The 22,918-nt window shown below is 41.2% G+C and overlaps 1 protein-coding gene across 1 annotated transcript in view; it reads right to left on the bottom strand.

Moving 5' to 3' along the window:
• The window catches only part of LOC137340742 (dynein axonemal assembly factor 5-like), an 89,903-nt gene that overhangs the window by 58,281 nt on the left and 8,704 nt on the right, over positions 1 to 22,918 (bottom strand). Inside the window, exons 3-4 of the mRNA XM_068003475.1 lie at positions 21,162 to 21,286; positions 19,318 to 19,436 (exon numbers count right to left, since the gene is read on the bottom strand). Coding sequence (XP_067859576.1) covers positions 19,318 to 19,436; positions 21,162 to 21,286 — 244 coding nt within the window. The remainder of the gene's footprint in view (positions 1 to 19,317; positions 19,437 to 21,161; positions 21,287 to 22,918) is intronic.

Below are 22,918 nucleotides of genomic sequence, written 5' to 3' on the forward strand. Positions count from 1 at the left end.
CACCAATCTGTTTGAAAATACACCAAATTTGGGGATCAGGTGGTACAGTACATTAGACACTGGATATTCATTTCTGGGACCTGGGTACCAATCTGGTCCAGAACGATAGGATGAAAACTTCCACTGTCCAATGGGTGCAAGACTCTTATGTAAAATGACTTTGGACAGTTTCAACCCAGTTTCTACTGAGCATAGACCGACAGCACAAAACTGCCCATATTTAGTAATCTTGCTAAAAGAGGCCACAAGGTGGTTGGTGAGGGAAATAGGTGCAGTGGGATGCTCTTCTGAGGTTGGTGCAGAGAGGTGCATTGTTGAGACATAGTAGAATGAGCTTTACTTTACATCTGGCGTTGCTACACTTGCCCTGGTTGCACTTGATGTTGAAACTGAATGCTCCATTTCCCACACTAACATCCCTCACTTCAATGAGCATTAAAATTTTTTTTTAATGAAAGCGTCAAAAGGTATCCCCTTCAAATAGTTCTAAATCTGTCCTGGCTGCACTAACACTTTCATATACCCTCACTTTTTTTCAGTAATACAAGTGATTGAATGGTGCAGAGTAACGTCGTAACTAGCCAACGTAAAACGGCACTTGTGTAATTATTTTGTATGTGTCATTCAGGGCAGGTGTGCAGGACAGATTCCACATCACCGCTGGAACAGAACCAACTGCACATGCGCTAGCTTTCAAATGTCCAAATTTATTAAAAGGCATTTCACTTTCTCTCTGGCAGACCTTTTCACAATACATGAAGACGGTCTGTACAGAACTCAATTGCTGGCCCATTCGCTCAGGATGAGTCTCAGCCCAATTTCAAGCCAAAAAAATGATAGCAGCTCTTCCTCTGGCAACAGCATTTATATTTGCTGTGTGGGCAGCCTCGGTGGGCTGCTGTGCCGCCGGAGGCAGCCTCGGTGGGCTGCTGTGCCGCCGGAGGCAGCCTCGGTGGGCTGCTGTGCCGCCGGAGGCAGCCTCGGTGGGCTGCTGTGCCGCCGGAGGCAGCCTCGGTGGGCTGCTGTGCCGCCGGAGGCAGCCTCGGTGGGCTGCTGTGCCGCCGGAGGCAGCCTCGGTGGGCTGCTGTGCCGCCGGAGGCAGCCTCGGTGGGCTGCTGTGCCGCCGGAGGCAGCCTCGGTGGGCTGCTGTGCCGCCGGAGGCAGCCTCGGTGGGCTGCTGTGCCGCCGGAGGCAGCCTCGGTGGGCTGCTGTGCCGCCGGAGGCAGCCTCGTCCCTTTGTTTATTTTGAAGCACGGCCACTGTAAAGAAGGCACGAGCAGCAGACAGGCTAGATTTTGCCGACTTTAATCACTGCATATGGGCTTTGAATGAACTCAAGGTGACAGAAAGGTGCGAAAGTTGAAACCCTGGCAGCAGGAAGAAAAAAAAATTCAAGTTTAAAGTAAAAGGAGTCTTGTGCAACTAAGCTTGCAATATTTTTCCCATAATGGTGTCAAGAGTCCTTACAGTGGAACATAAAGCCGGGGAAAACACTCTCCAATTGTTTAAGCTGCAGTAACAAATGTGGATTATGTATCCATTATTGGAGGTGAGCCAGCATAAAAGGCAAAAAGAATAACACTCGATGCAAATTTCAAAACCACCTGCCAGTCCACCTGCATTTTCTTCCGTTTAATCCATAAAATAAATAGTTCCAATTGAAATTTCTGCAAAAATCTTTCATGTCAGGAGTCAGCACAAAAATGTGAGCGAAGAGCAGATTTCCTATGAAACAATCTGGTTCTGAAGCTCGCTCAGGTCTCAATTTAGCCACAAGTTTTCATTGCCAACGTGCCTACATTTTTGACTCGGTGCCTAAAATTTCTCATCCAGCTGCTACCCACTCGTTAATTCACAGCAACCTGTGACGTTCCATAAAAAATGTTTGGCAGCAATGTTTTCTTCCTCATAAAATTATACATTTGTTAGATCCAAGTGGTCTAAGGTAAAATTAACTTTTTGAATGCTAAGACAAGAAGCTGATGGACAAATAAGCATCAAAAGGAAAACGAGAGGGCACCGTCATTACTGTATGGTCCAAAATGATTATTTTGTTTTCAATTGCTACTCACCAAAAAATATGGTTTGGCCCGTGACTTCTCACCAAAAATGCAGGCAAGCCACTAAAATGTCGGTCTAAATAAAACTGTTAGCGGAGTCCCACTGGCCACGGTTTTAAGAAATACGCGCATTAAAATAAAATGTTTACAGCAGATGTTATTGCTTAATGTCGAGTCCACACTTGCGATGCGAGATCCAGATTTAAAGGAGTGGTATGCTTCAATTGGTATTGCTGCCAACAGAATCATCAATGCTTCCAGTAAGAAGCTATTAGAGTGGAGAAGCATTCCGCTAGCTCGCCATGGCTGGCTCAGCAGCACGCAGCTGCATGTCCTCACCCACCTGTACTGTGACCCCATTCCACTTCATTGTGAGAGCGCCATCACTACAAAGGCTGCAGTGGTTCAGGAAGGCAGCACATCACCACCTTCTCAAAGCAAATAAAGAATGGGCAATCAATGCAGCCTTGCCAGTGTCGGTTTCAAGGAATTACCTTGTTTTAAACAGCATTTCATACAATATTATCTATGAAACGAAGTTTTTGAAAAGACAGCAGGTCATTCATCTGAAAGGAGAAGACAGATTAACTTTTCAGGTGGAGAATCTTGTTTCAAACACCTGCTGGAGCAGATAGAAATCCATGAAATACATGGTCAAGTTATTCAGAGGGAAAGTAAGTCCAATATATGAACATACAAAAAAGATGTACAGGAAGAGACCAGCTGGTCCATTGTGTCTGTCCCATTCAACCATGTTGGAACGAGACAACATGACCCTCAATGCTTCCCCAGCCACCAACAGCCATGTCATTTCCTGGGAGAGGCAAAAAGTACAAGATTAAAAAAAACCCAGGCCAATTTTAGGGGGAAAAGAATTCTGGGAAATTCCCCTCTGACACCTTCCAGGAGACAATAGTGACCTCGAGGTACATCACCTAACATTTTAAAACAACTTCAACACGCCTTCATTGTCAGAATAAAAAAAATATATAAACTGCTCTCATATTAAGGTACAGAATCCTTAAGCCATGCACAAATGATCAGGTATCTTTCAATAAAGAAAGGTTTTCATGTTAAAAATAAATGAGGATTTTAGTGTCAGGATTATCTTGTTCCTGGAGTTCCTGTATTGAACAATCACTGATACAGAAGTCATGAATGAACATGTTAATTTAAACTCTGGCGGGGTTTATTACTGGCTGTAAGCCTGAGGAACGTCCAACTGCTTTCAGTCTAATCTATTTCCCACACAAGAACATCTTCAGATTATAAAAGTTCAAACACTAACTTTAGAGGCATGTTCTAACACAATCTGTTCAGAAATTAATAACTCGTTTGTAGAGTAGCCCACCTACTCATTTTACATTGGCTCAATTTAATTTAGGGATTTTTTTTTGCTGGGGGGAAAAAAAAAGGAAAATAAAGAAAAAATTGTGATAAAGTCTTGACACATAATATCTTAAGTGAACTTCAGAACAGGAAAAATATGGGTTTACTACTGCATCATAAACTGGATGTACAAATTCAAAATGGAGTTTACACTGCATATGCAGAAGGGAAAAGAAATTGGGGACATTGCGATATATTCTACATCTGGTAGAACAATGAGCATCATTTTGCTCTGCTAATTAAGGATAGTCCACTGGAGTGCTCCCATACTGCAATCAAGACTTTTTCCCATTTATTAAAGATTTGGGATGCAGGCTGACACCCACAAATCCCAGAGTGGAAGGAAGAATTCTCATGCACCTTCTTGCAACTAGCACAGAACTGACAGAAGCCAGAGAGCAGATCTACCACCTCTTGGGGGAAAGATGTGAGGTATAGGACAACCCAAGAAGGGATGGGGAAGAAAAGAGAAATAAAAAATACTTTAAATGCTACACAGCATCTTAAAAGTGAGCTGCATCGCAAGAGAAATGGAATAGACTGTACCATTACCAAAAACCCAGTCAATTCTCCCCGATTAGTTCAGTTAACAATCACAATTCCAGGGATCTCTGAAGCTTTCCATTCATTAACTTTAAAGAGTAGCCATGATAGAATGATATAGCCCAATTGCTGATGAAATCTGTACTTTAGCTAGTACTTAATGAACTGAGCGTGCGCTCTTTATATATTTTTTAAAAAATCAGATTCATGGAGGATTTGCTAAAAAGTAGCAAATACAGACTGAAATTTTTTTTAAAAAAAGATTTGAAACTGGCTTATACGCAGGTAATAAACAACAGATCCCGCTCCTACCAATGAAGCTAATGCAGGCTTTTGCTTCAAACAAAAAGGTTAACCCGAAGGTGCACTGCCCAGGTTACTTATGTGGACTATTGAGAGGTCATTCAGACATTGATATTGCCATTGGCAGAGGTTTGCAAACTGGTCACCCCATTCATTGTCTGAGCCAATGAAGAGCAAGTGCCCTCAAGAGAATTTATAGATTGAAAATCTTAAAATTGGAAAATAAATATTAAGTTTTGAGATTTACAGCTGCAAAGCTATCTGATACAGACAGAAAACAAACATTTTCTGCAGGACATTCTTAATGACACCACAAATCAAACTTCAATCTCTTACAAAATTCCTCAGCTTTCTTTAAATACACGAGTTTGCTAAAAACAAAAATACAATTCTAAATCTCGAGGGGGGAAATGCCAGCCAAAAAAGCATTTTATCACTGACCAATCACAAAAAGTAGTAATGTTGGTCGAGATCAAAGTCACAGAAAATTCTGCAATACTTGGAACTTCAGATAGTAGCAAGGTTTGAGGAACTGCAGCACACAATATTCTTCGTAGCTTTCAATCGTAGAAATTTAGTGACGTGCATGGAATGCCACATCTCAGGGTCATTCAACATGTGTGGCCAACAATACATAAAAAAGTTATTTTTCCTCTAAAGCAATACTCCAGGGAAAGCAAGCAAAACTTGTATTTGTGAAATTTTCCTGGGTATATCGCAATTCCCAAGATCAAAAAGGTACAAGTTATTTTATTTTACTTTTTAAACCCTGCAGTAGCCACCCATGTATTGGCCAATAGCCAATCTCCCTGCTCATTTACACAACTCCAAACGACATGGGAATATTGAATACGTAGTCCACACCGCACCCCATTTTAGCTGCTGCTTCCAAGTAGCCTCTGTCCGAGTGCAGTTTTGTATGGTGTCTAGACCTTCCTTCATACTCCACTTTAATAGCCCTTTCCTGGTCTTCACAAGGAATTAATCATGAAATAACAGGAGCTTGTAACAAAGGTAATGCAGTAATCATGAGGGACTTTAATCTGTATATAGAGTGGGCAAATTAAATTGGCAAAGGTGGTTTGGAAGACGAGTTCATGGAATGTATTAGAGACTGTTTCCTTGAGCAATACGTCATGGAACCAACCAGGGAACTGGCTATTTTAGATCTTGTATTGTGTAATGAGATAGTGTTAATTAGTAATCGCACCATAAAGGATCCCCGGGGAAGAGTGATCATAATATGAAGAATTTCACATTGAGTTTGAAAGTAGTGTACTTAAGTCAGAAACTAGAGTCTTAAACTTAAATAAAGCCAATTACATAGGTATGAAGGGCGAATTGTCAAAGGTGGATTGGGAAATTAAATTAAAGGGAACTTTACTAAAAGGGATGACAGTGGATAGGCAATGGCTAATATGGTTTCCATCCCAGGGTTTTAAAGGAAGTAGGTGAGCTCATTGAAGATGCCCAAACTATAATCTTCCAAAGTTCTCTAGATTCAGGAACTGTCCCTCCAGATTGGAAAATTGCACATGTCACTCCGCTTTTTAAGAAAGGAGAGAGAGGGAAACCAGGGAATTATAGACCAGTTAGCCTAACATCTGTTGTTGGAAAATGCTGGAGTCTATAATTAAGGATAGGGTGACTGAACACCGAGAATTTTCAGTTAATCAGAGAGAGCCAGGATGGATTTGTGAAAGGTAGGTCGTGCCTGACAAACCAGATTGAATTTTTTGAAGAGGTGAATAAAATAGTGGACAGGGGAATGTCAATGGATATTATTTATATGGACTTCCAGAAGGCATTTGATAAAGTCCCACATAAGAGACTGTTAGCTAAGATAGAAGCCCATGGAATCGAGGGAAAAGTACAGACTTGGTTAGGAAGTTGGCTGAGAGAAAGGCGACAGAGAGTAGGGATAATGGGTAGGTACTCACATTGGCAGGATGTGACTAGTGGAGTCCTGCAGGGATCTGTCTTGGGGCCTCAATTATTCACAATATTTATTAACGACTTAGATGAAGGCATAGAAAGTCTCATCTAAGTTTGCTGATGACACAAAGATTGGTGGCATTGTAAGCAGTGTAGATGAAAACATAAAATTACAAAGCGATATTCATAGATTAGGTGAATGGGCAAAACTGTAGCAAATGGAATTCAGTGCAGACAAATGTGAGGTCATCCACTTTGGATCAAAAAAGGATAGAACAGGGTACTTTCTAAATGGTAAAAAGTTAAAAACAGTGGATGTCCAAAGGGACCTCGGGGTTCAGGTACATAGATCATTGAAGTGTCATGAACAGGTGCAGAAAATAATCAATAAGGCTAATGGAAAGCTGGCCTTTATATCTAGAGGACTAGAGTACAAGGGGGCAGATGTTATGCTGCAACTATACAAAACCCTGGTTAGACTGCACCTGGAGTACTGAGAGCAGTTCTGGGCACCGCACCTTCGGAAGGACATATTGGCCTTGGAGGGAGTACAGCGTAGGTTTACTAGAATGATACCCAGACTTCAAGGGTTAAGTTATGAGGAGAGATTACACAAATTGGGGTTGTATTCTCTGGAGTTTCGAAGGTTATGGGGTGATCTGATCGAAGTTTATAAGATATTAAGGGGAACGGATAGGGTGGATAGAGAGAAACTATTTCCGCTGGTTGGGGATTCTAGGAGTAGGGGGGCACAGTCTAAAAATTAGAGCCAGACTTTCAGGAGCGAGATTAGAAAACATTTCTACACACATGGTAGAAGTTTGGAACTCTCTTCCGCAAACGGCAATTGATACTAGCTCAATTGCTAAATTTAAACCAGAGATAGATATCTTTTTGGCAATCAAAGGTATTAAGGGATATGGGCCAAAGGCGGGTATATGGAGTTAGATCACAGATCAGCCATGATCTTATCAAATGGCGGAGCAGGCACGAGGGGCTGAATGGCCAACTCCTGTTCCTAATATTTAAAGAACATGCGCAGGAATTACAGCAATTATTCATTCCTGTCTGGCGCAAAAATAAAACAGGAAAGGTGGTTCTACCATGGCTTACAAGAGAAATTAGGAATAGTATTAGATCCAAAGAGGAGACATATAAAATTGCCAGAAAAAGCAGCAAGCATGAGGATTGGGAGCAGTTTAGAATTCAGCAAAGGAGAACAAAGAGATTGATTAAAAGGGGGAAAATAGAGTATGAGAGTAAACTAGCAGGGAACATAAAAACTGACTGTAAAAGCTTCTATAAATATGTCAAGATAAAAAGATTAGTGAAGACAAATGTAGGTCCCTTACAGCCAGAAGTGGGGGAAATTATAATGGGGAACAAAGAAATGGCAGAACAATTAAACATATACTTTGGTTCTGTCTTCACAGAATCATCTCCTAGAAATGTTAGGGAACCAAGGGTCTAGTGAGAGGGAGGAACTGAAGGAAATCAGTATTAGTAAAAAAAAGTGCTAGGGAAATTAATGGGGCTAAAGGCTGACAAATCCCCAGGGCCTGATATTCTACATCCCAGAGTACGAAAGGAAGTGGCCCTAGAAATAGTGGATGCATTGGTGATCATCTTCCAAAATACTATAGACTCGAACAGTTCCTACAGATTGGAGGGTGGCAAACGTAACCCCACTATTTAAAAAAAGGGAGTAAAAAAAAACCAGGGAATTACAGACCAGTTATCCTAACATCAGTAATAGAGTCTATTATAAAAGATGCGATAACAGAACATTTGGAAGGCATAAACGGGATTGGACAAAGTCAGCATGGGTTTATGAAAGGGAAATCATGCTTATCAAATCTGCTGGAGTTTTTTTTGAGGATGTAACTAGTAGAATAAATAGGGGAGAACCAGTGGATGTGGTGTATTTAGATTTTCACAATGCTTTTGATGAGGTCCCACACAAGAGGCTAGTGTGCAAAATTAAAGCACATGGGATTGGGGGAAATATACTGGCATGGATTGAGAATTGGTTGACAGACAGGAAACAGAGAGTAGGAATAAACGGGTCTTTTTCCAGGTGACAGGCAGTGACTTGTGGGGTACCGCAGGGATCAGTGCTTGGGCCCCAGCTATTCACAATATATACCAATGATTTGGATGAAGGGACTAAATATAACATTTCCAAGTTTGCAGACAGCACAAAGCTGGGGTGGAATGTGAGCTGTGAGGAGGATGCAAAGAGGCTCCAATGTGATTTAGACAAGTTGGGTGAGTGGGCAAGAACATGGCAGATGCAGTATAACGTGGATAAATGTGAGGTTTTGCACTTGGTTGTAAAAACAGAAAGGCGGATGATTATCTGAATGGTGAAAGATTGGGAAAAGGGGAGGTGCAACGAGACCTGGGTGTCCTTGTACAGCAGTCGCTGAAAGTGAGCATTCAGGTGCAGCAAGCAGTTAGGAAGGCGAATGGTACATTGGCCTTCATTGCAAGAGGATTTGAGTACAGGAGCAGGGATGTCTTACTGCAGTTATACAGGGCCTTGGTGAGACCACATCTGGAGTATTGTGTGCAGTTTTGGTCTCCTTATCTGAGGAGGGATGTCCTTGCAATGGAGGGAGAGCAACAAAGGTTTACCAGACCGATTCCTGGGATGGCAGGACTGACGTACGAGGAGAGATTGGGTCGACTAGGCCTATATTCACTAGAGTTTAGAAGACTAAGAGGTGATCTCATCGAAACATAAAATTCTAATAGGATTAGACAGACTAGATGCAGGGAGGATGTTCCCGATGGCAGGGAGTCCAGAACCAGGGGTCACAGTCTCAGGATACGGGGTATGCCACTTAGGACCGAGATGAGGAGAAATTTCTTCACTCAGGGGGTGGTGAACCTGTGGAATTCTCTACCACAGAAGGCAGTGGAGGCCAAGTCATTAGATGTATTCAAGGAGATAGATATATTTCTTAATGCTAATGGGATCAAGGGATATGGGGAAAAAGCAGGAACAGGGTACTGAGTTAGACGATCAGCCATGATCATTTTGAATGGCGGAGCAGGCCCGAAGGGCCAAATGGCCTACTCTTGCTTCTATTTTCTATGTTTCTATGACGGCAAACATTTAAAGAAATATTTCAATATTCGCAACAAATATACATTCCATTGAGAAATAAAAACTCCATGGGAAGAGTGATCCACCCGTGGCTAAATAAAGAAGTCAAGGAGAATATCAGATTAAAGAGGCCTATAATGTTGCCAAGAAGAGTAATAAGCCTGGGGATTGGGAGAGTTTTAGAAACCAACAAAGGACAACCAAAACAATTGATAAAAAAAGGGAGAAAATAGAATATGAAAGTAAACTAGCAAGAAAAAGTTTCCCAATCCACCTTTGACCATCACAGAAGCCAGTCTTCAACCAATTCGATTCACTCCACGTGATATCAAGAAACAGCTGAGTGCACTGGATACAACAAAGGCTCTGGGCCCTGACAATATCCCGGCTGCAGTGCTGAAGACTTGTGCTCCAGAACTAGCCACGCCTCTAGCCAAACCGTTCCAGTACAGCTACAACACTGGCATCTACCCGGCAATGTGGAAAATTGCCCAGGTATGTCCGGTCAACAAAAAGCAGGACAAATCCAATCCGGCCAATTACCGCCCCATCAATCTACTCTCAATCATCAGCAAAGTGATGGAAGGTGTCGTCAACAGTGCTTTCAAGCGGCACTTACTCACCAATAACCTGGTCACCGATGCTCAGTTTGGGTTTCTCCAGGGCCACTTGGCTCCAGACATCATTACAGCCTTGGTCCAAACATGGACAAAAGAACTGAATTCCAGAGGGGAGGTGAGAGTGACTGCTCTTGACATCAAGGCAGCATTTGACAGAGTGTAGCACCAAGGAGCCCTAGTAAAATTGAAGTCAATGGGAATCAGGGGGAAAACTCTCCAGTGGTTGGAGTCATACCTAGCACAAAGGAAGATGGTAGGGGTTGTTGGAGGCCAATCATCTCACCCCAGGACATTGCTGCAGGAGTTCTTCAGGGCAGTGTCCCATGCCCAACCATCTTCAGCTGCTTCGTCAATGACCTTCCCTCCATCATAAGGTTAGATATGGGGATGATTGCACAGCGTTCAGTTCCATTCGCAACCCCTCAGATAATGAAGCAGTCCGTGCCCACAAGCAGCAAGACTTGGACAACATCCAGGCTTGGGCTGATCAGTGGCAAGTAACATTCGCGCCAGACGAGTGCCAAGCAATGACCATCTCCAAGAGAGTCTAACCACCTCCCCATGACATTCAATGGCATTACCATCGCCGAATCCCCCACTATCAACATCCTGGGGGTCACCATTGACTAGAAACTTAACTGGACCAGCCACAAGAGCAGGTCAGAGGCTGGGTATTCTGCGGCGAGTGACTCATCACCTGATTCCCCAAAGCTTTTCCACCATCTACAAGGCACAAGTCAGGAGTCTGATGGAATACTCTCCACTTACTTAGTTGAGTGCAGCTCCAACAACACTCAAGAAGCTCGACACCATCCAGCACAAAGCACTCTGCTTGATTGGCACCCCATCCACCAACCTAAACATTCACTCCCTTCACCACCGGCGACCGTGGCTGCAGTGTGTACCATCCACAGGATGCACTGCAGCAACTCGCCAAGGCTTCTTCGACAGCACCTCCCAAACCCGTGACCTCTACCACCTAGGACAAGAGCAGCAGGCACATGGGAACACCACCTGTACGTTACCCTCCAAGTCACACACCATCCCGACTTGGCAATATATCACCGTTCCTTCCTTGCTGGGTCAAAATCCTGGCACTCCCTACCTAACAGCACTGTGGGAGTACCTTCACCACATGGACTGCAGCAGTTCAAGGCGGCGGCTCACCACCACCTTCTCAAGGGCAATTGGGGATGGGCAATAAATGCTGGCCTTGCCAGTAACGCCCACATCCCATGAACGAATAAAACAAAACTGTAAAATCGGATTGTAAGAGCTTCTACAAGTATATAAAAAGGAAGAGAGTAGCAAAAGTTGGTCCCTTAGAGGCTGAGACAGGAGAAATTATAATGAGGAATAAGGAAATGGCAGATGCGTTAAACAAATATTTTGTATCTGTCTTCACAGTAGAAGACACAAAAAACATACCAAAAATAACGGGGAACCAAGCGCTAAATGATAGTGAGGAACTTAAAACAATTAACATCAGTAGTGAAAAAGTACTGGACAAACTAATGGGACTAAATGCCGACAAATCCCCTGGACCTGATGGACTACATCTCAGGGTTCTAAAAGAGGTGGCTGCAGAGATAGTGGATGCATTGGTTATGATCTTCCAAAATTCCCTCGATTCTGGAACAGTCCCAATGGATTGGAAGGTAGCAAATGTTACCCCACTATTCAAGGGAGGGAGAGAGCAAATAAGGAAGTACAGGCCAGTTAGCCTGACATAGGTTGTTGGGAAAATGCTGGAATCCATTATTAAGGAAGTGGTAACAGGGCACTTAGAAAATCATAAAATAATTAGGCAGAGTCAACATGGTAAAGGGAAATCATGTTTGTCAAATTTATTAGAGTTTTTTGAGGACGTAATGAGCAGGGTAGATAAAGGAGAACAAGTGGATTTTCAAAAGGCGCCACGTAAAAGGTTGTTAAACAAGGTAAGGGCTCATGGGGTTGGAGGTAATATGGATAGAGGATTGGTTAAAGGACAGAAAACAGAGAGTAGGGATAAACAAGTCATTCTCAGGCTGTAACTAGTGGAGTGCCGCAAGGATCGGTGCTTGGGCCTCAGCTATTTACAATCTATATTAATGACTTAGATGAAGGGACCGAGTGTAATGTATCCAAGTTTGCTGACTATACAAAGCCAAGTTCCGCACCCATGAGGACGGCCTCAACCGGGATCTTGGGTTCATGTCACGCTACACGTTACCCCACCAGCGAACAAATGTTATCTGTTTTTAATATAATGGGTCATTTGCTGGCTCTCTCTGCCTTCCGGATGTTTCTGCCTCTCTCTGTGTTTTTTTTTTCTCTGTTTTTTTTTCCCTGTTTGTTTTTTTGTTGAATGTGTATTCGGAGGTTCTGCAGGTAACACCTCTCTGTCTGAACACGGTGATTGCCTTGGCAACGGGCAGTTGCAGGGGCAGTCTGTAAACACCATGTTTTATTGTTCAATATGTATAAATGCGTAGGCTTCAAGGAGATCTTGAAACATTTGCCTGAGGAAGGAGAAAATCTCCGAAAGCTTGTGAATTTAAAATAAAATTGCTGGACTATAACTTGGTGTTGTAAAATTGTTTACAATTGTCAACCCCAGTCCATCACCGGCATCTCCACATCATATACAAAGCTAGGTGGGAAAGCAAGCTGTGAGGAGGATGCAAAGAGTCTGCAAAGGGATATAAGTGAGTGGGCATGGCGGCAGATGAAGTATAATGTGGGGAAATGTGAGGTTATTCACTTTGGTAAGAAGAATAGAAAAACAGAATATTTTTCAAATGGTGAGAAAAAGTATTAAATGTTGGTGTTCAGAGACACTTGGGTGCCCTGGTACAAGAAACACAAAAAGTTAGTATGCAGGTACTAAGCAATTAGGAAGGCAAATGGCATGAAGACCTTTATTGCAATGGGGTTGGAGTACAAGAGTAAGGAAGTCTTACTACAGTTGTACAGAGCATTGGTGAGACCTCACCTAGAGTACTATGTACAGTTTTGGTCTGCTTATCTAAGGAAGGATATACTTGCCTTAGTGGCAGTGCATCGAAGGTTCATTAGATTAATTGCTGGTATGAAAGGGTTGTCCTATGAAGAGAGGTTGAGTAGAATGGGCCTGCACTCTCTGGAGTTTAGAAGAATGAGAGGTGATCTCATTGAAACATATAAGATTAAGAAGGGGCTTTACAGGGTAGATGCTGAGAGATTATTTCCCCTGGCTAGACAGTCTCAAACTAGGGGGTCGGCCTTTCAAGACCAGAGATGGAGGAGGAATTTCTTCACGCAGAGGGTTGTGAATCTTGGAATTCTCTACCCCAGAGGGCTGTGGATGCTGAGTCGTTGAATATATTCAAGGCTGAGATACAGATTTCTGGACTCTAGGGGAATTAAGGGATACGGGGATCGGACGGGAAAGTGGAGTTGAGGTCGAAGATCAGCCATGATCTGATTGAATGGTGGAGCAGGCTCGAGGGGCCGTGTGGCCTCCTCCTGCTCCTATTTCTTATGTTCTTAGGAATGGCCTTTTCAAGTGCAAGTGGCTGGGATTCCCTGTTATTTAACACATTTAGTCCATGAGCCTGTTCTTACTTAAAATAGGCTTTTTAAACTACAGCCAGGGAATACCGTATGTTTTTAGAAAGGCTCAGTTATTTAAACAAAGAAAGTTGGAACCACTGGGCCTTCCCCAACCGTGTGACTGGGAGTGTAGCAGAGTGCCTTTGCTCCCTTCTCTTGCCCAGATACCCACTCCTTCCCATCCATTACCCTTTCACTCTGCCTCCTACCGCCTTCTGCCCCAGACATCCGTCCCTTCCTACTCCTTGCGCTTTCCCTCTCTGCCCTACCTCCCACCACTAACACCTGCCCCTTGCTCTTTCCACCCTACCATTTCCCATCCTCAGTAACCCCAGCACCCATGCAGGCAGTTCTATTATGTGTATGGCAACCAGTTATTTTCGAATCTAGCTGTCAGTTATTCAAATTCAAAACGGTTAAACTGAGATAATCTAGAATTTTCGAGAGTCAAGGCGGGCTAATTCAGCTTCCGCAGTGGTGTGAAATAATAAAAGAATCACTGTGTACATAAAGTGTTATTTCTAAAGAACAGCAATTTAGTATGGGACTGTGACTTTTTATGATTTTCCTTTTAAGGAAATAAATAACTCCTTACTGTGAATTTATGCTTTACTACTGTTATTTATTTGCTGTCCATCTTTTGTTCAATAAATTCACTTGATGGTTTAAGCCGAAAATGAGGTCTTATGAGGTTGCAATATTCTACCGCTTAGAGGAAACCTGTGGAGGCACAGTGTAATTCCAGCAGCTAAAAATAATTAAAGGGTTTTTCTGTTTATTATCTTGGGCACTTCACCAAATGCTTACTAAGATTTCAAAGCTGGTGAAGATACACTCAAGTCATAGGGAGTTGGGACTTGCCCAAGAGCAATATAAAATATGGAGGCTGTAACATCTAGAGCAAGAAAAGGCCTCACAAATGTAACCAGCATCACCACCAAAAATCACCAATCCTCTTCGCTTGAGAAATGTTATCTTGTCATTTCTCCTTCCTTGCTGTATCAAATGATTGGGTGTTCAAGTCCCATTATGGAAGTTACAGCATATGAGGTGAATCCCTGTGGAATTCACTAGGATGAGCATTGTTGGCTCTTCTTTGTCCCATTTTCAGGGCTTGAATGTCTTTCATGTGCCTCAGTGGCTGGAACTGGACATAGGTCTCACAGCACTATGCAGTTTGAGCGGACTTCCTCTGACTTATATTCTACTGTTTCGGCAATATAGTTAAGCAACCACTTGCACTGCTGATTGGCCAATTAATGTCCCTAGATCTCTCTCAACTTGATCCTTAGCTGCTGATTTCTAGAATCAAAAGATACAAAGATCATGCTTCTCATGTAGCACCTGAACATTAAGGTCATATAATTTTTTGATTCATGAAACACTGCCAAAGGGATTATTCCATTTCATACTTCTTGAATTAAATCAAACCTAAAAACAATTAGCTTATTCTCTTTACAGAAATGACAATTCATTCCCACTAACTTCAGCATAAAGAAGAAGTACTGTAATATCTAATTCACTTAATGTGGACAAGCCCCATCCTGAAATGAGAATAAAATGGATTATTCCACTAATTTCATGCAGTCCATTATGCAAATCATTCACGTGTTATAAACTGATTTCATTTTTAAGAAAAGCATTTAATCAAAACGGTTTCGAGGGAGAACGACATGTACCACATAAACCAAATAACAATGCTGCTAAGAACATCTTGACAGCTCAGCACTGAATAAATCTTAATGTTGCAGTTACAAGCACATCTCGGAACTCTCAGGGTTTCAGGAAACAACAATATTGTTTACAGGGTTTATCTATAATGCAAGAAGTACATTAAATTTAGCAAAGTATTTGCAGTCTGGGAAACCAATTTACAGTATAATAAATGCAGAATTGGTATATACTGTTAAAGTACTATGATCCTCCATGGGGAAACAGGTGTGCCTTTTTTATCCTATACATAAAGCATGGTTATCAAGTACACCGTGCCTGGTACAGCTGTTTCTTTTCTAAATTCATTTTCGGGATGTGGGTGTTGCTTGACAGGCTGGCATTTACTATCCATCCCTAATAGCCTTGAGGTGGTGGTGGTGGGTTCTCTTCCTGAGCCACTGAGTGGTTTGATACTTCAGAAGGCAGTTATAGGCAAGGTCAGGCAAGGACAGCAGGTTTCCTTCCCTCAAAGGACCAGCTTTTTATTACCAGATATAATCTACAGCCTCAGTTTTTAAAATGCTTTACAGCTAATTTGTTTATTGCAGTACACACCAATTATTTATACATGCTCTTTCAACTGGTCTCATGGGACGCAAATGTTGACACTAGAATCATACAGCACAGAAGGCGGCCATTCGGCCCATCATGTCTGTGCCGGCTCTTTGAAAGAGCTATCTAATTAATCCCACCCCCCTGCTCTATCCCCAAATTGCAAATTTCTCCTTTTTAAGTATATATCCAATTCCCTTTTAAAAGTTACTAACGAATCGGTTTCCACCACCCTTTCAGATAATGCATTCCAGATCGCAACAACTTGCTGCATAAAAAAAATTCTCCTCATCTCCATTCTGGATTTTTGGCAATTATCTTAAATCTGTGTCCTCTTGTTACTGACCAGTGGAAGCTGATTAATGCTTCTTCCATTATGCATAGATATTCTGTAGGACAATTCCTCTTCCACAAAATCTCATCTTTGTCCAGAGATCTGTCTCAGGCACACAAATTCCCCTGTAGAGACACCACTGAACATTTCCTAACTAACGCAAGACATTGTATTATTAACCTTCCAAAACAAAGACTACAAATTTAGAATCATAGAAGTTTACAACATGGAAACAGGCCCTTCGGCCCAACATGTCCATGTCGCCCAGTTTATACCACTAAGCTAGTCCCAATTGCCTGCACTTGACCCATATCCCTCTATACCCATCTTACCCATGTAACTGTCCAAATGCTTTTTAAAAGACAAAATTGTCCCCGCCTCTACTACTGCCTCTGGCAGCTCGTTCCAGACACTCACCACCCTTTGAGTGATAAAACTGCCCCTCTGGACCCTTTTGTATCTCTCCCCTCTCACCTTAAATCTATGAGGCTGTTGATCAGCGAGTGGAAGATTTTGCAATCTGCAACTCCTGTACAGCCAGTTATCCCACCACCCCGCCCACCCTGCAAACTGCCAAACAGGCCAGTTTTACACAACATAGTTTACGTTAATATAACACAAACTGGCTAGTGTGGTTCAATTATGAAGTTGCTGGAATTCAATTTAATAAAGACCTGTTCTAAAGATTACCAGCAGACCCAATGATTGCCACAACAGCTGTGTGGATATGGAGGATGGATGAAGACAACACATGGAACATTATCCAATCCAATATTCTAGGATGACACCAGGTCACCTATCTTTGCTCTTGGCCTGGGATGATAGGAACAGAACTCCCCGGCCTCTGCAAGCAGACAATGAATCAATTTGCTTCCCCCTTCCCCTCCGGTTCAATAAATTGTTACAAAGAGTTTCCAGACAGGTAACTGAAGCGGAGGTAAATGAATTCAAAAGGAAAACAAACATCGTAATACCGTCCCTACTCCATGAAACATTGCAATTTGTAAATGTTATAAGATTCCCCAAAAGGCTAACATTTCTAGCAATTGCCTATAAATTCTCCTGGAAGGGAACTGAATACCTAGGGTAGCTCACTACCCACCTCTATTTATCACCCTTGATGCATGAACAGTCTGCACAGCTCATCTTCCAATTCAAAATACTGAGGTTTGACCCAGAACAGCATAAATTCTAGTTTCTGGTTTAAGAGTAATGAGCTTGCACCTGTTTAGTCTCAATGACCATGAGGTCTGAGCAGTTTTTGTTTGCATGGGTGGCTTCTAGTGTTTTCATTTCAAATTCCAGAGAAGAAAAAAAGAACACAGTTTCTTCTTTTTCTTGGTGGAAGCAGGTATATCATATTACCCATAAGGGACTTTCTAAAAGGTGATGCAAGATAAATTTTCCTTCAAGACGTTGTTCGAACCTTCGTCCATTTTCTAATTTTCACTCCCTAGACCTGCCTTTGGGGTTCCCTGGTGTAAGATCAGATCTATCTACAGGAACAAATGGTGCAAAACCAAGGTACCCATCTTTGTTGCTGCTCATCCCCACAGTACAATGGTGGAGGAATGAATTAGACTAATCAAGGAGCACAAAATGTGTACTCTATCAATCAAAAAAGGAGAATTAGTGAATTTACAGCACAGAAACAGGCCATTCACACCAACTGGGTCCAGGCCAGTTTTTATGCTTGATACAAGCCTCCATCCAACCCTCTTCATCTAATCCTATCAGCCATCACGCATCTGTCAAAATCTTCAGCGCTCCCTACTAAGCCACAAGAATGACCCTCCTAATGTGCCTTGTTATCTCGTTGAGGAAGAAGAGACAAGCAGAAGGGGCCCAAATAGAGGAATACCCAAAGTGCTTGCAGAATATGGAATTCACACCAAGTTCAAAATTGGAAAGGTGATACTTATCCTCCTAAATCACATGTGGCTAAACAATCAGCAAAAGCTCCATGGGCCTATCTCCAAGAATTTAGCTGTCCCACTGCTAGCCCACCAGATGCATTTTGTGTTCTCCAGCAAAACCCAAGCTGTCACTAGAGTACGCAAGTGTCAAGAAGTCATCAAAAACTTAACAGCAATGGAAGGAGCATTGTGAGGAAGAAATGGCACCTATATAAATGCAATATACTATTACACAAGGTGCCAATGTTGGATTGTATTGTGCCACCTTATTTGGAGTGTACAATTTAATAGTTTGATACTTCAGCTGAATTGTAAGCAACACAGTTGCTGGATCAGAGTTCTTTTCATAACTATATTTCAGGCAAGAAAGATGATGATTTGGGAGGCACCAGTACATGCAAATTGCTCAGGCGCAGCAGAAAAAGCCATTTTGCACCCAGCTTGCCTGGTAATTTGGGTCTAAATATAGGACCTGTTTAATTATCTCTCATTTGCCTCCTACCTCGGTATCAAGGCTGTGTCTCATAAAAGAGATGGAAAGGGATTTGAAAACTCATGACAAAGTGTCAGACAAAGGCAGAACTACACAGGTCAGTGTGTGAAGCAGAGAGCGCGGAAAAAAAAGCAAGAAAGGACACGAGAGAAATTACATTAGATTATAAACTGCTGCCGATAATGAGTGAAACTTTTAAACACTTATCAGTAAAATTATTCAGTGTGTTGACTGAAGTACTGTGGATGTGGACACAAGGGGCCCGTACTCAGCTAAAACATCCTCCAATTTAAACTGTATATCAAACTCCTTTGATCACTGCAGAACGGTTTTTATATAGAGGACTGTACAATGGTTGAGCATTTACAAATATTAGGCAAGATTTTTCTACTTTAACAATCTGATCATTTTGTGAAAAGATTAAAAGGAGAAAAACTTCAGTCTGAATAACACTCTCTTTTACAGTTAGTGGACTGTGATCACACCCAGCTATAAAGATAAAATAATGATTGCACAAGAACAGAAATTGTGAATTTTCATGTCAGATCATTAAGTATCATTAATATTGCTTATATGCACAACTATTGCACTGTGATTGCAAACTGTACTAGCATATTTGTGTTGTGAATAGAAGTAACATCAAACTACTATTCTACATACAGATACACTGTCCACTGTATAGAACGTTGTGTGGAATACTTCACGTTGCATGGGGAGGGGGGCTTTTCCAACCAATTAATAGATACTTTAAAATGTAAAATTTCCACCTACCACCTGCAGGGTAGTGAACAGTGAGTGGGGCTGACCAATCAAGCTTATCCTTAAGATCCTCCTCGTTCTCCTGTTGCCACTGGAGTCCAACTTTCTTCCAGTAATCAGAGGCCAACTCCCTGCATTGCAAACACAAGAGAGTTAAATAAACTAAGATCAAAACATGACCGTTTTATTTATTAATGTGTTAGTACCTTTTATCAGCAATTTAAGTTTGTTTTCAACAAGGTGGCAGTACACAAAGTACAAATTACTTTCATAGGTCAATTAGGGTTGAAAATTCCACTCGACCAAGGTCTGGAGACCAGTGTGTTTTGGGTCTGAGCCAACACAAAAATGCCAATGAAAAGCCTGATGAATGAATGGAAATACTGTGTGATATCTCAACACTGCATTACTTGTTCCCACCACTAGAAGCTGCTAGTGTTTACGTACATAATTTTGTTCTCGCCTCTCTCCTCTTTCATCAAATTTCCTTTCCTCAAAAATATACGCACTTGTTCATTTTGAGTTTTTCCTCAGTCATGCTTTTTAAAATTGATTGCCTTCATTTCTCAGCTCTTCTTACTTGCCCCATTGCATTGGATAACCAGGGTCTAAAACTAATGTCTGAGCACTTTGAAGCCTCGGTTACTGTTACGCTTCATTTTGATTTTGGGTGGCTATTTATTGCTGGTCAATTAACAGATAATTTAATTTTTTTAAAGTAATTTTCTGAATCATCTTTGTTGTTTTCTTCACCGCTTGTACTATTTTTGACTGATCTATTGATACATCCTGATTTCCTGATGAGATATTGGAGCATGCTGTGAGTCAAGCCACTGCACCAGGGTGCCTGAGAATATAAAGGAAACAGTACATCTTGATTAACACTTGCTAGGGCTTCACTGATTTGATGGAATGTTGCTCCTTAACAAAATGTTTTGCAAAATAAAAACACTGCTGTTGTTTGTAATTTTAGAAATAAAAAGTTATCTTTAGTTCCTGATCAGAGAGGGAGTTTGCTATGACCACCATTTTTATTTCTCAGTAGAGTGGGAGGGGCTAGACTTGCTGCAAACATCACACTTATTACAAACCTCAAACAGCAGAAAAAAGTTCTGTTCCTCGGTCTTGCATGTAGTATCATCTATAATTTATTTTAACAACTGGACTGGCTAAAACAGGCTGCAAACACTACCATGTTTTCTATCTGAGCCTAAAATATAGCCACAAATTTAAAACATTGCTCCTTTAATAAGAAACTGAAGCCACATTAATATGAAGTAGTTCATATGCAATAGAAGGGAAAAAAAGTAATTTGAGCTTTGAAGTGCTCAATCATTAGTTTCAGACCCTGGCTATCTTATGGAATACATATGCCCTGTAACTTTGGCCAGGTAGTAATGTAGTTGGAATAAAATAATGCAGTTTTCTACAAGGTCAGACGAAACTTCAAAATTTCTTCCAAAGTTTATTTAGAACACAGATCACAAACATGGAATATGAGAAGTAATTTGTAAACATCACTGGATCACATTCTTACTCCAATGTCCTGAAAGCACTTTCAATACTCAGGCAGGAGAAGACTTGGAGTGCCACAATTTCTAAGGCAGAAATTTAATGAAATTGAATATAAATATTTACTTACATTTGTTTACATATACATGGGAAAATAATATCTTCACAACAAAGCCTTACTTTGGAACAGTTTTTTGTTTAGCATTACAGAACCCATTGAGAAGTCATCAAATAAAAAGGTATGTTTGTTAATAATTTGCACTACCAAAACATTAGTCTATAAATTTTTGTGCAAAAATCCAAAGAAAAATACAAGCTTTTTAAGAGCAGTTCAGTACTTTTACCTGATTTGAGAAATCTCATCATTGCAGCTACTCAACAGAAGAGGGATGAGTTTGTAGAAATAAGAGTAGCGATCCCTGAGCTCCAGCAGCCAGCTCCCCACTACTTCAGTAACAGCTTGGCGTACCTGGTTTAGTTCCAAGGTGCAAAATTTTAAATTGTAATTCACTGCATTAACTAGAATTTTAGAACGTATAATCCTACTTGTATGTATCCTTCACTCCTCCATAAAGATTGTTGTATCTAAAAAAAAAATTATCCCTCCCATGAAAATGCCCCACAGATAAGTTGCTGACCCCAGCTAGACTACACCCAGCATCTGTCCTACCAAGGCGGGTAGACGTAGTTAAAATACAGATTAGCTATGCTCCAATTGAATGGCAGAACAGGCTCGAGAGTCTGAATGGACTAATACAGTTCCTATGTTCTCAACATCTATATGACCCAAAAGATACAAAAATAAGACAATTTATAGGCCAACTTTGTCAACGCAAGTCAAATGTTAACCTGCCGAAAGTATTTTCACTTCCAAACTTAATCGACATCTCTCCAGCCTACCTAGTGTATCCGTCAAGCTTAATCTTATTCTCTGAATTTTTCTCCCCATCTATATAAAGCAAATAGTTATTACAAATTTGCAATCTCACTGAGAATGATGTGAACTGATGTCAAACCACAAGATCTAAATACCAGGAATAGATTACAATTTAGAAATCACTCCCTTCTAGTAGTCATTTATAATACGTCTTAGACATTTTTGTCTAGGTTGCAAAGTTCATCAGTCTTACAGTTTTTGGCCGCGGGCCTGTAGCTTGAAGCTGTGAACAACTGTATTGTTGGTAGTCAACAACTGTTCCTTTTGCTGTACATTGGGAGTTAAGTTACTTCTGTCCTTGATCAGTAATCATGATAGAACGGTGCTGTCAGCAGCAGACAACACTATTTTATCACAATTACTAACCTAGGAAAGAGGTAACTTAACCTCCCAACATGAAAACTTCATATACTTAGCCCTTCCCAGTAGTGCATGGCAACAGTCAGAGGATATCAAAATCACATAGCAATAACAGTTATTATAGGTAAATAATCTATAGTGAATCAAGACATTTTTGAATAAGTAAATATGTAATTATCTACCATTGGCAGGAGGGTGTAATTGCAGCAAGACAAGTTTATGTAGACACTTCGATTATAAATGTGAATAAATGTGAATATAGGCATTTATAATGGAAATATAGAAAAATAAGAACAAATGTGCAATTTTAATTAGATACAGGAAGAGAAATAAGGAGGGAAAGAAAGATTGGATTACGAACATACGAATTAAGAGCAGGAGTAGGCCACTCGGCCCCTCAAGCCTGCTCTGCCATTTGATAAGATCATGGCTGATCTGATTGCGACCTCAACCCTACTTTCCCATCTACCTACTATAATCTTTGACTCCCTTGTTAATCAGGAATATACGAACAAATTAAGAGATTGAGAGAAAGAGAAAAAAAGAGACAGAAAGGAAAAGCAAGAAAAAAAAATTAAATTTAAATTTTAAAAACTTGTAGGAACAATTTACAATCTGCAGCAATGAGACGCCACAGTTTCAATTATTCCCTTTCCAGGCTGGAGAAGTTGAGTGGCATTGCAGGAACATAAATCTAGTCATTAAAGGGGTCCTTACGTCATTAAGTACCAGCCCTAACTTTCTGCACTGAATTCAATTCGGAGTTACGGCACAAATGTAGTAATTTCTTGAAAACATGGGGAG

Source organism: Heptranchias perlo, chromosome 22, assembly GCF_035084215.1.
Source record: "Heptranchias perlo isolate sHepPer1 chromosome 22, sHepPer1.hap1, whole genome shotgun sequence".
Classification (NCBI taxonomy): domain Eukaryota; kingdom Metazoa; phylum Chordata; class Chondrichthyes; order Hexanchiformes; family Hexanchidae; genus Heptranchias; species Heptranchias perlo.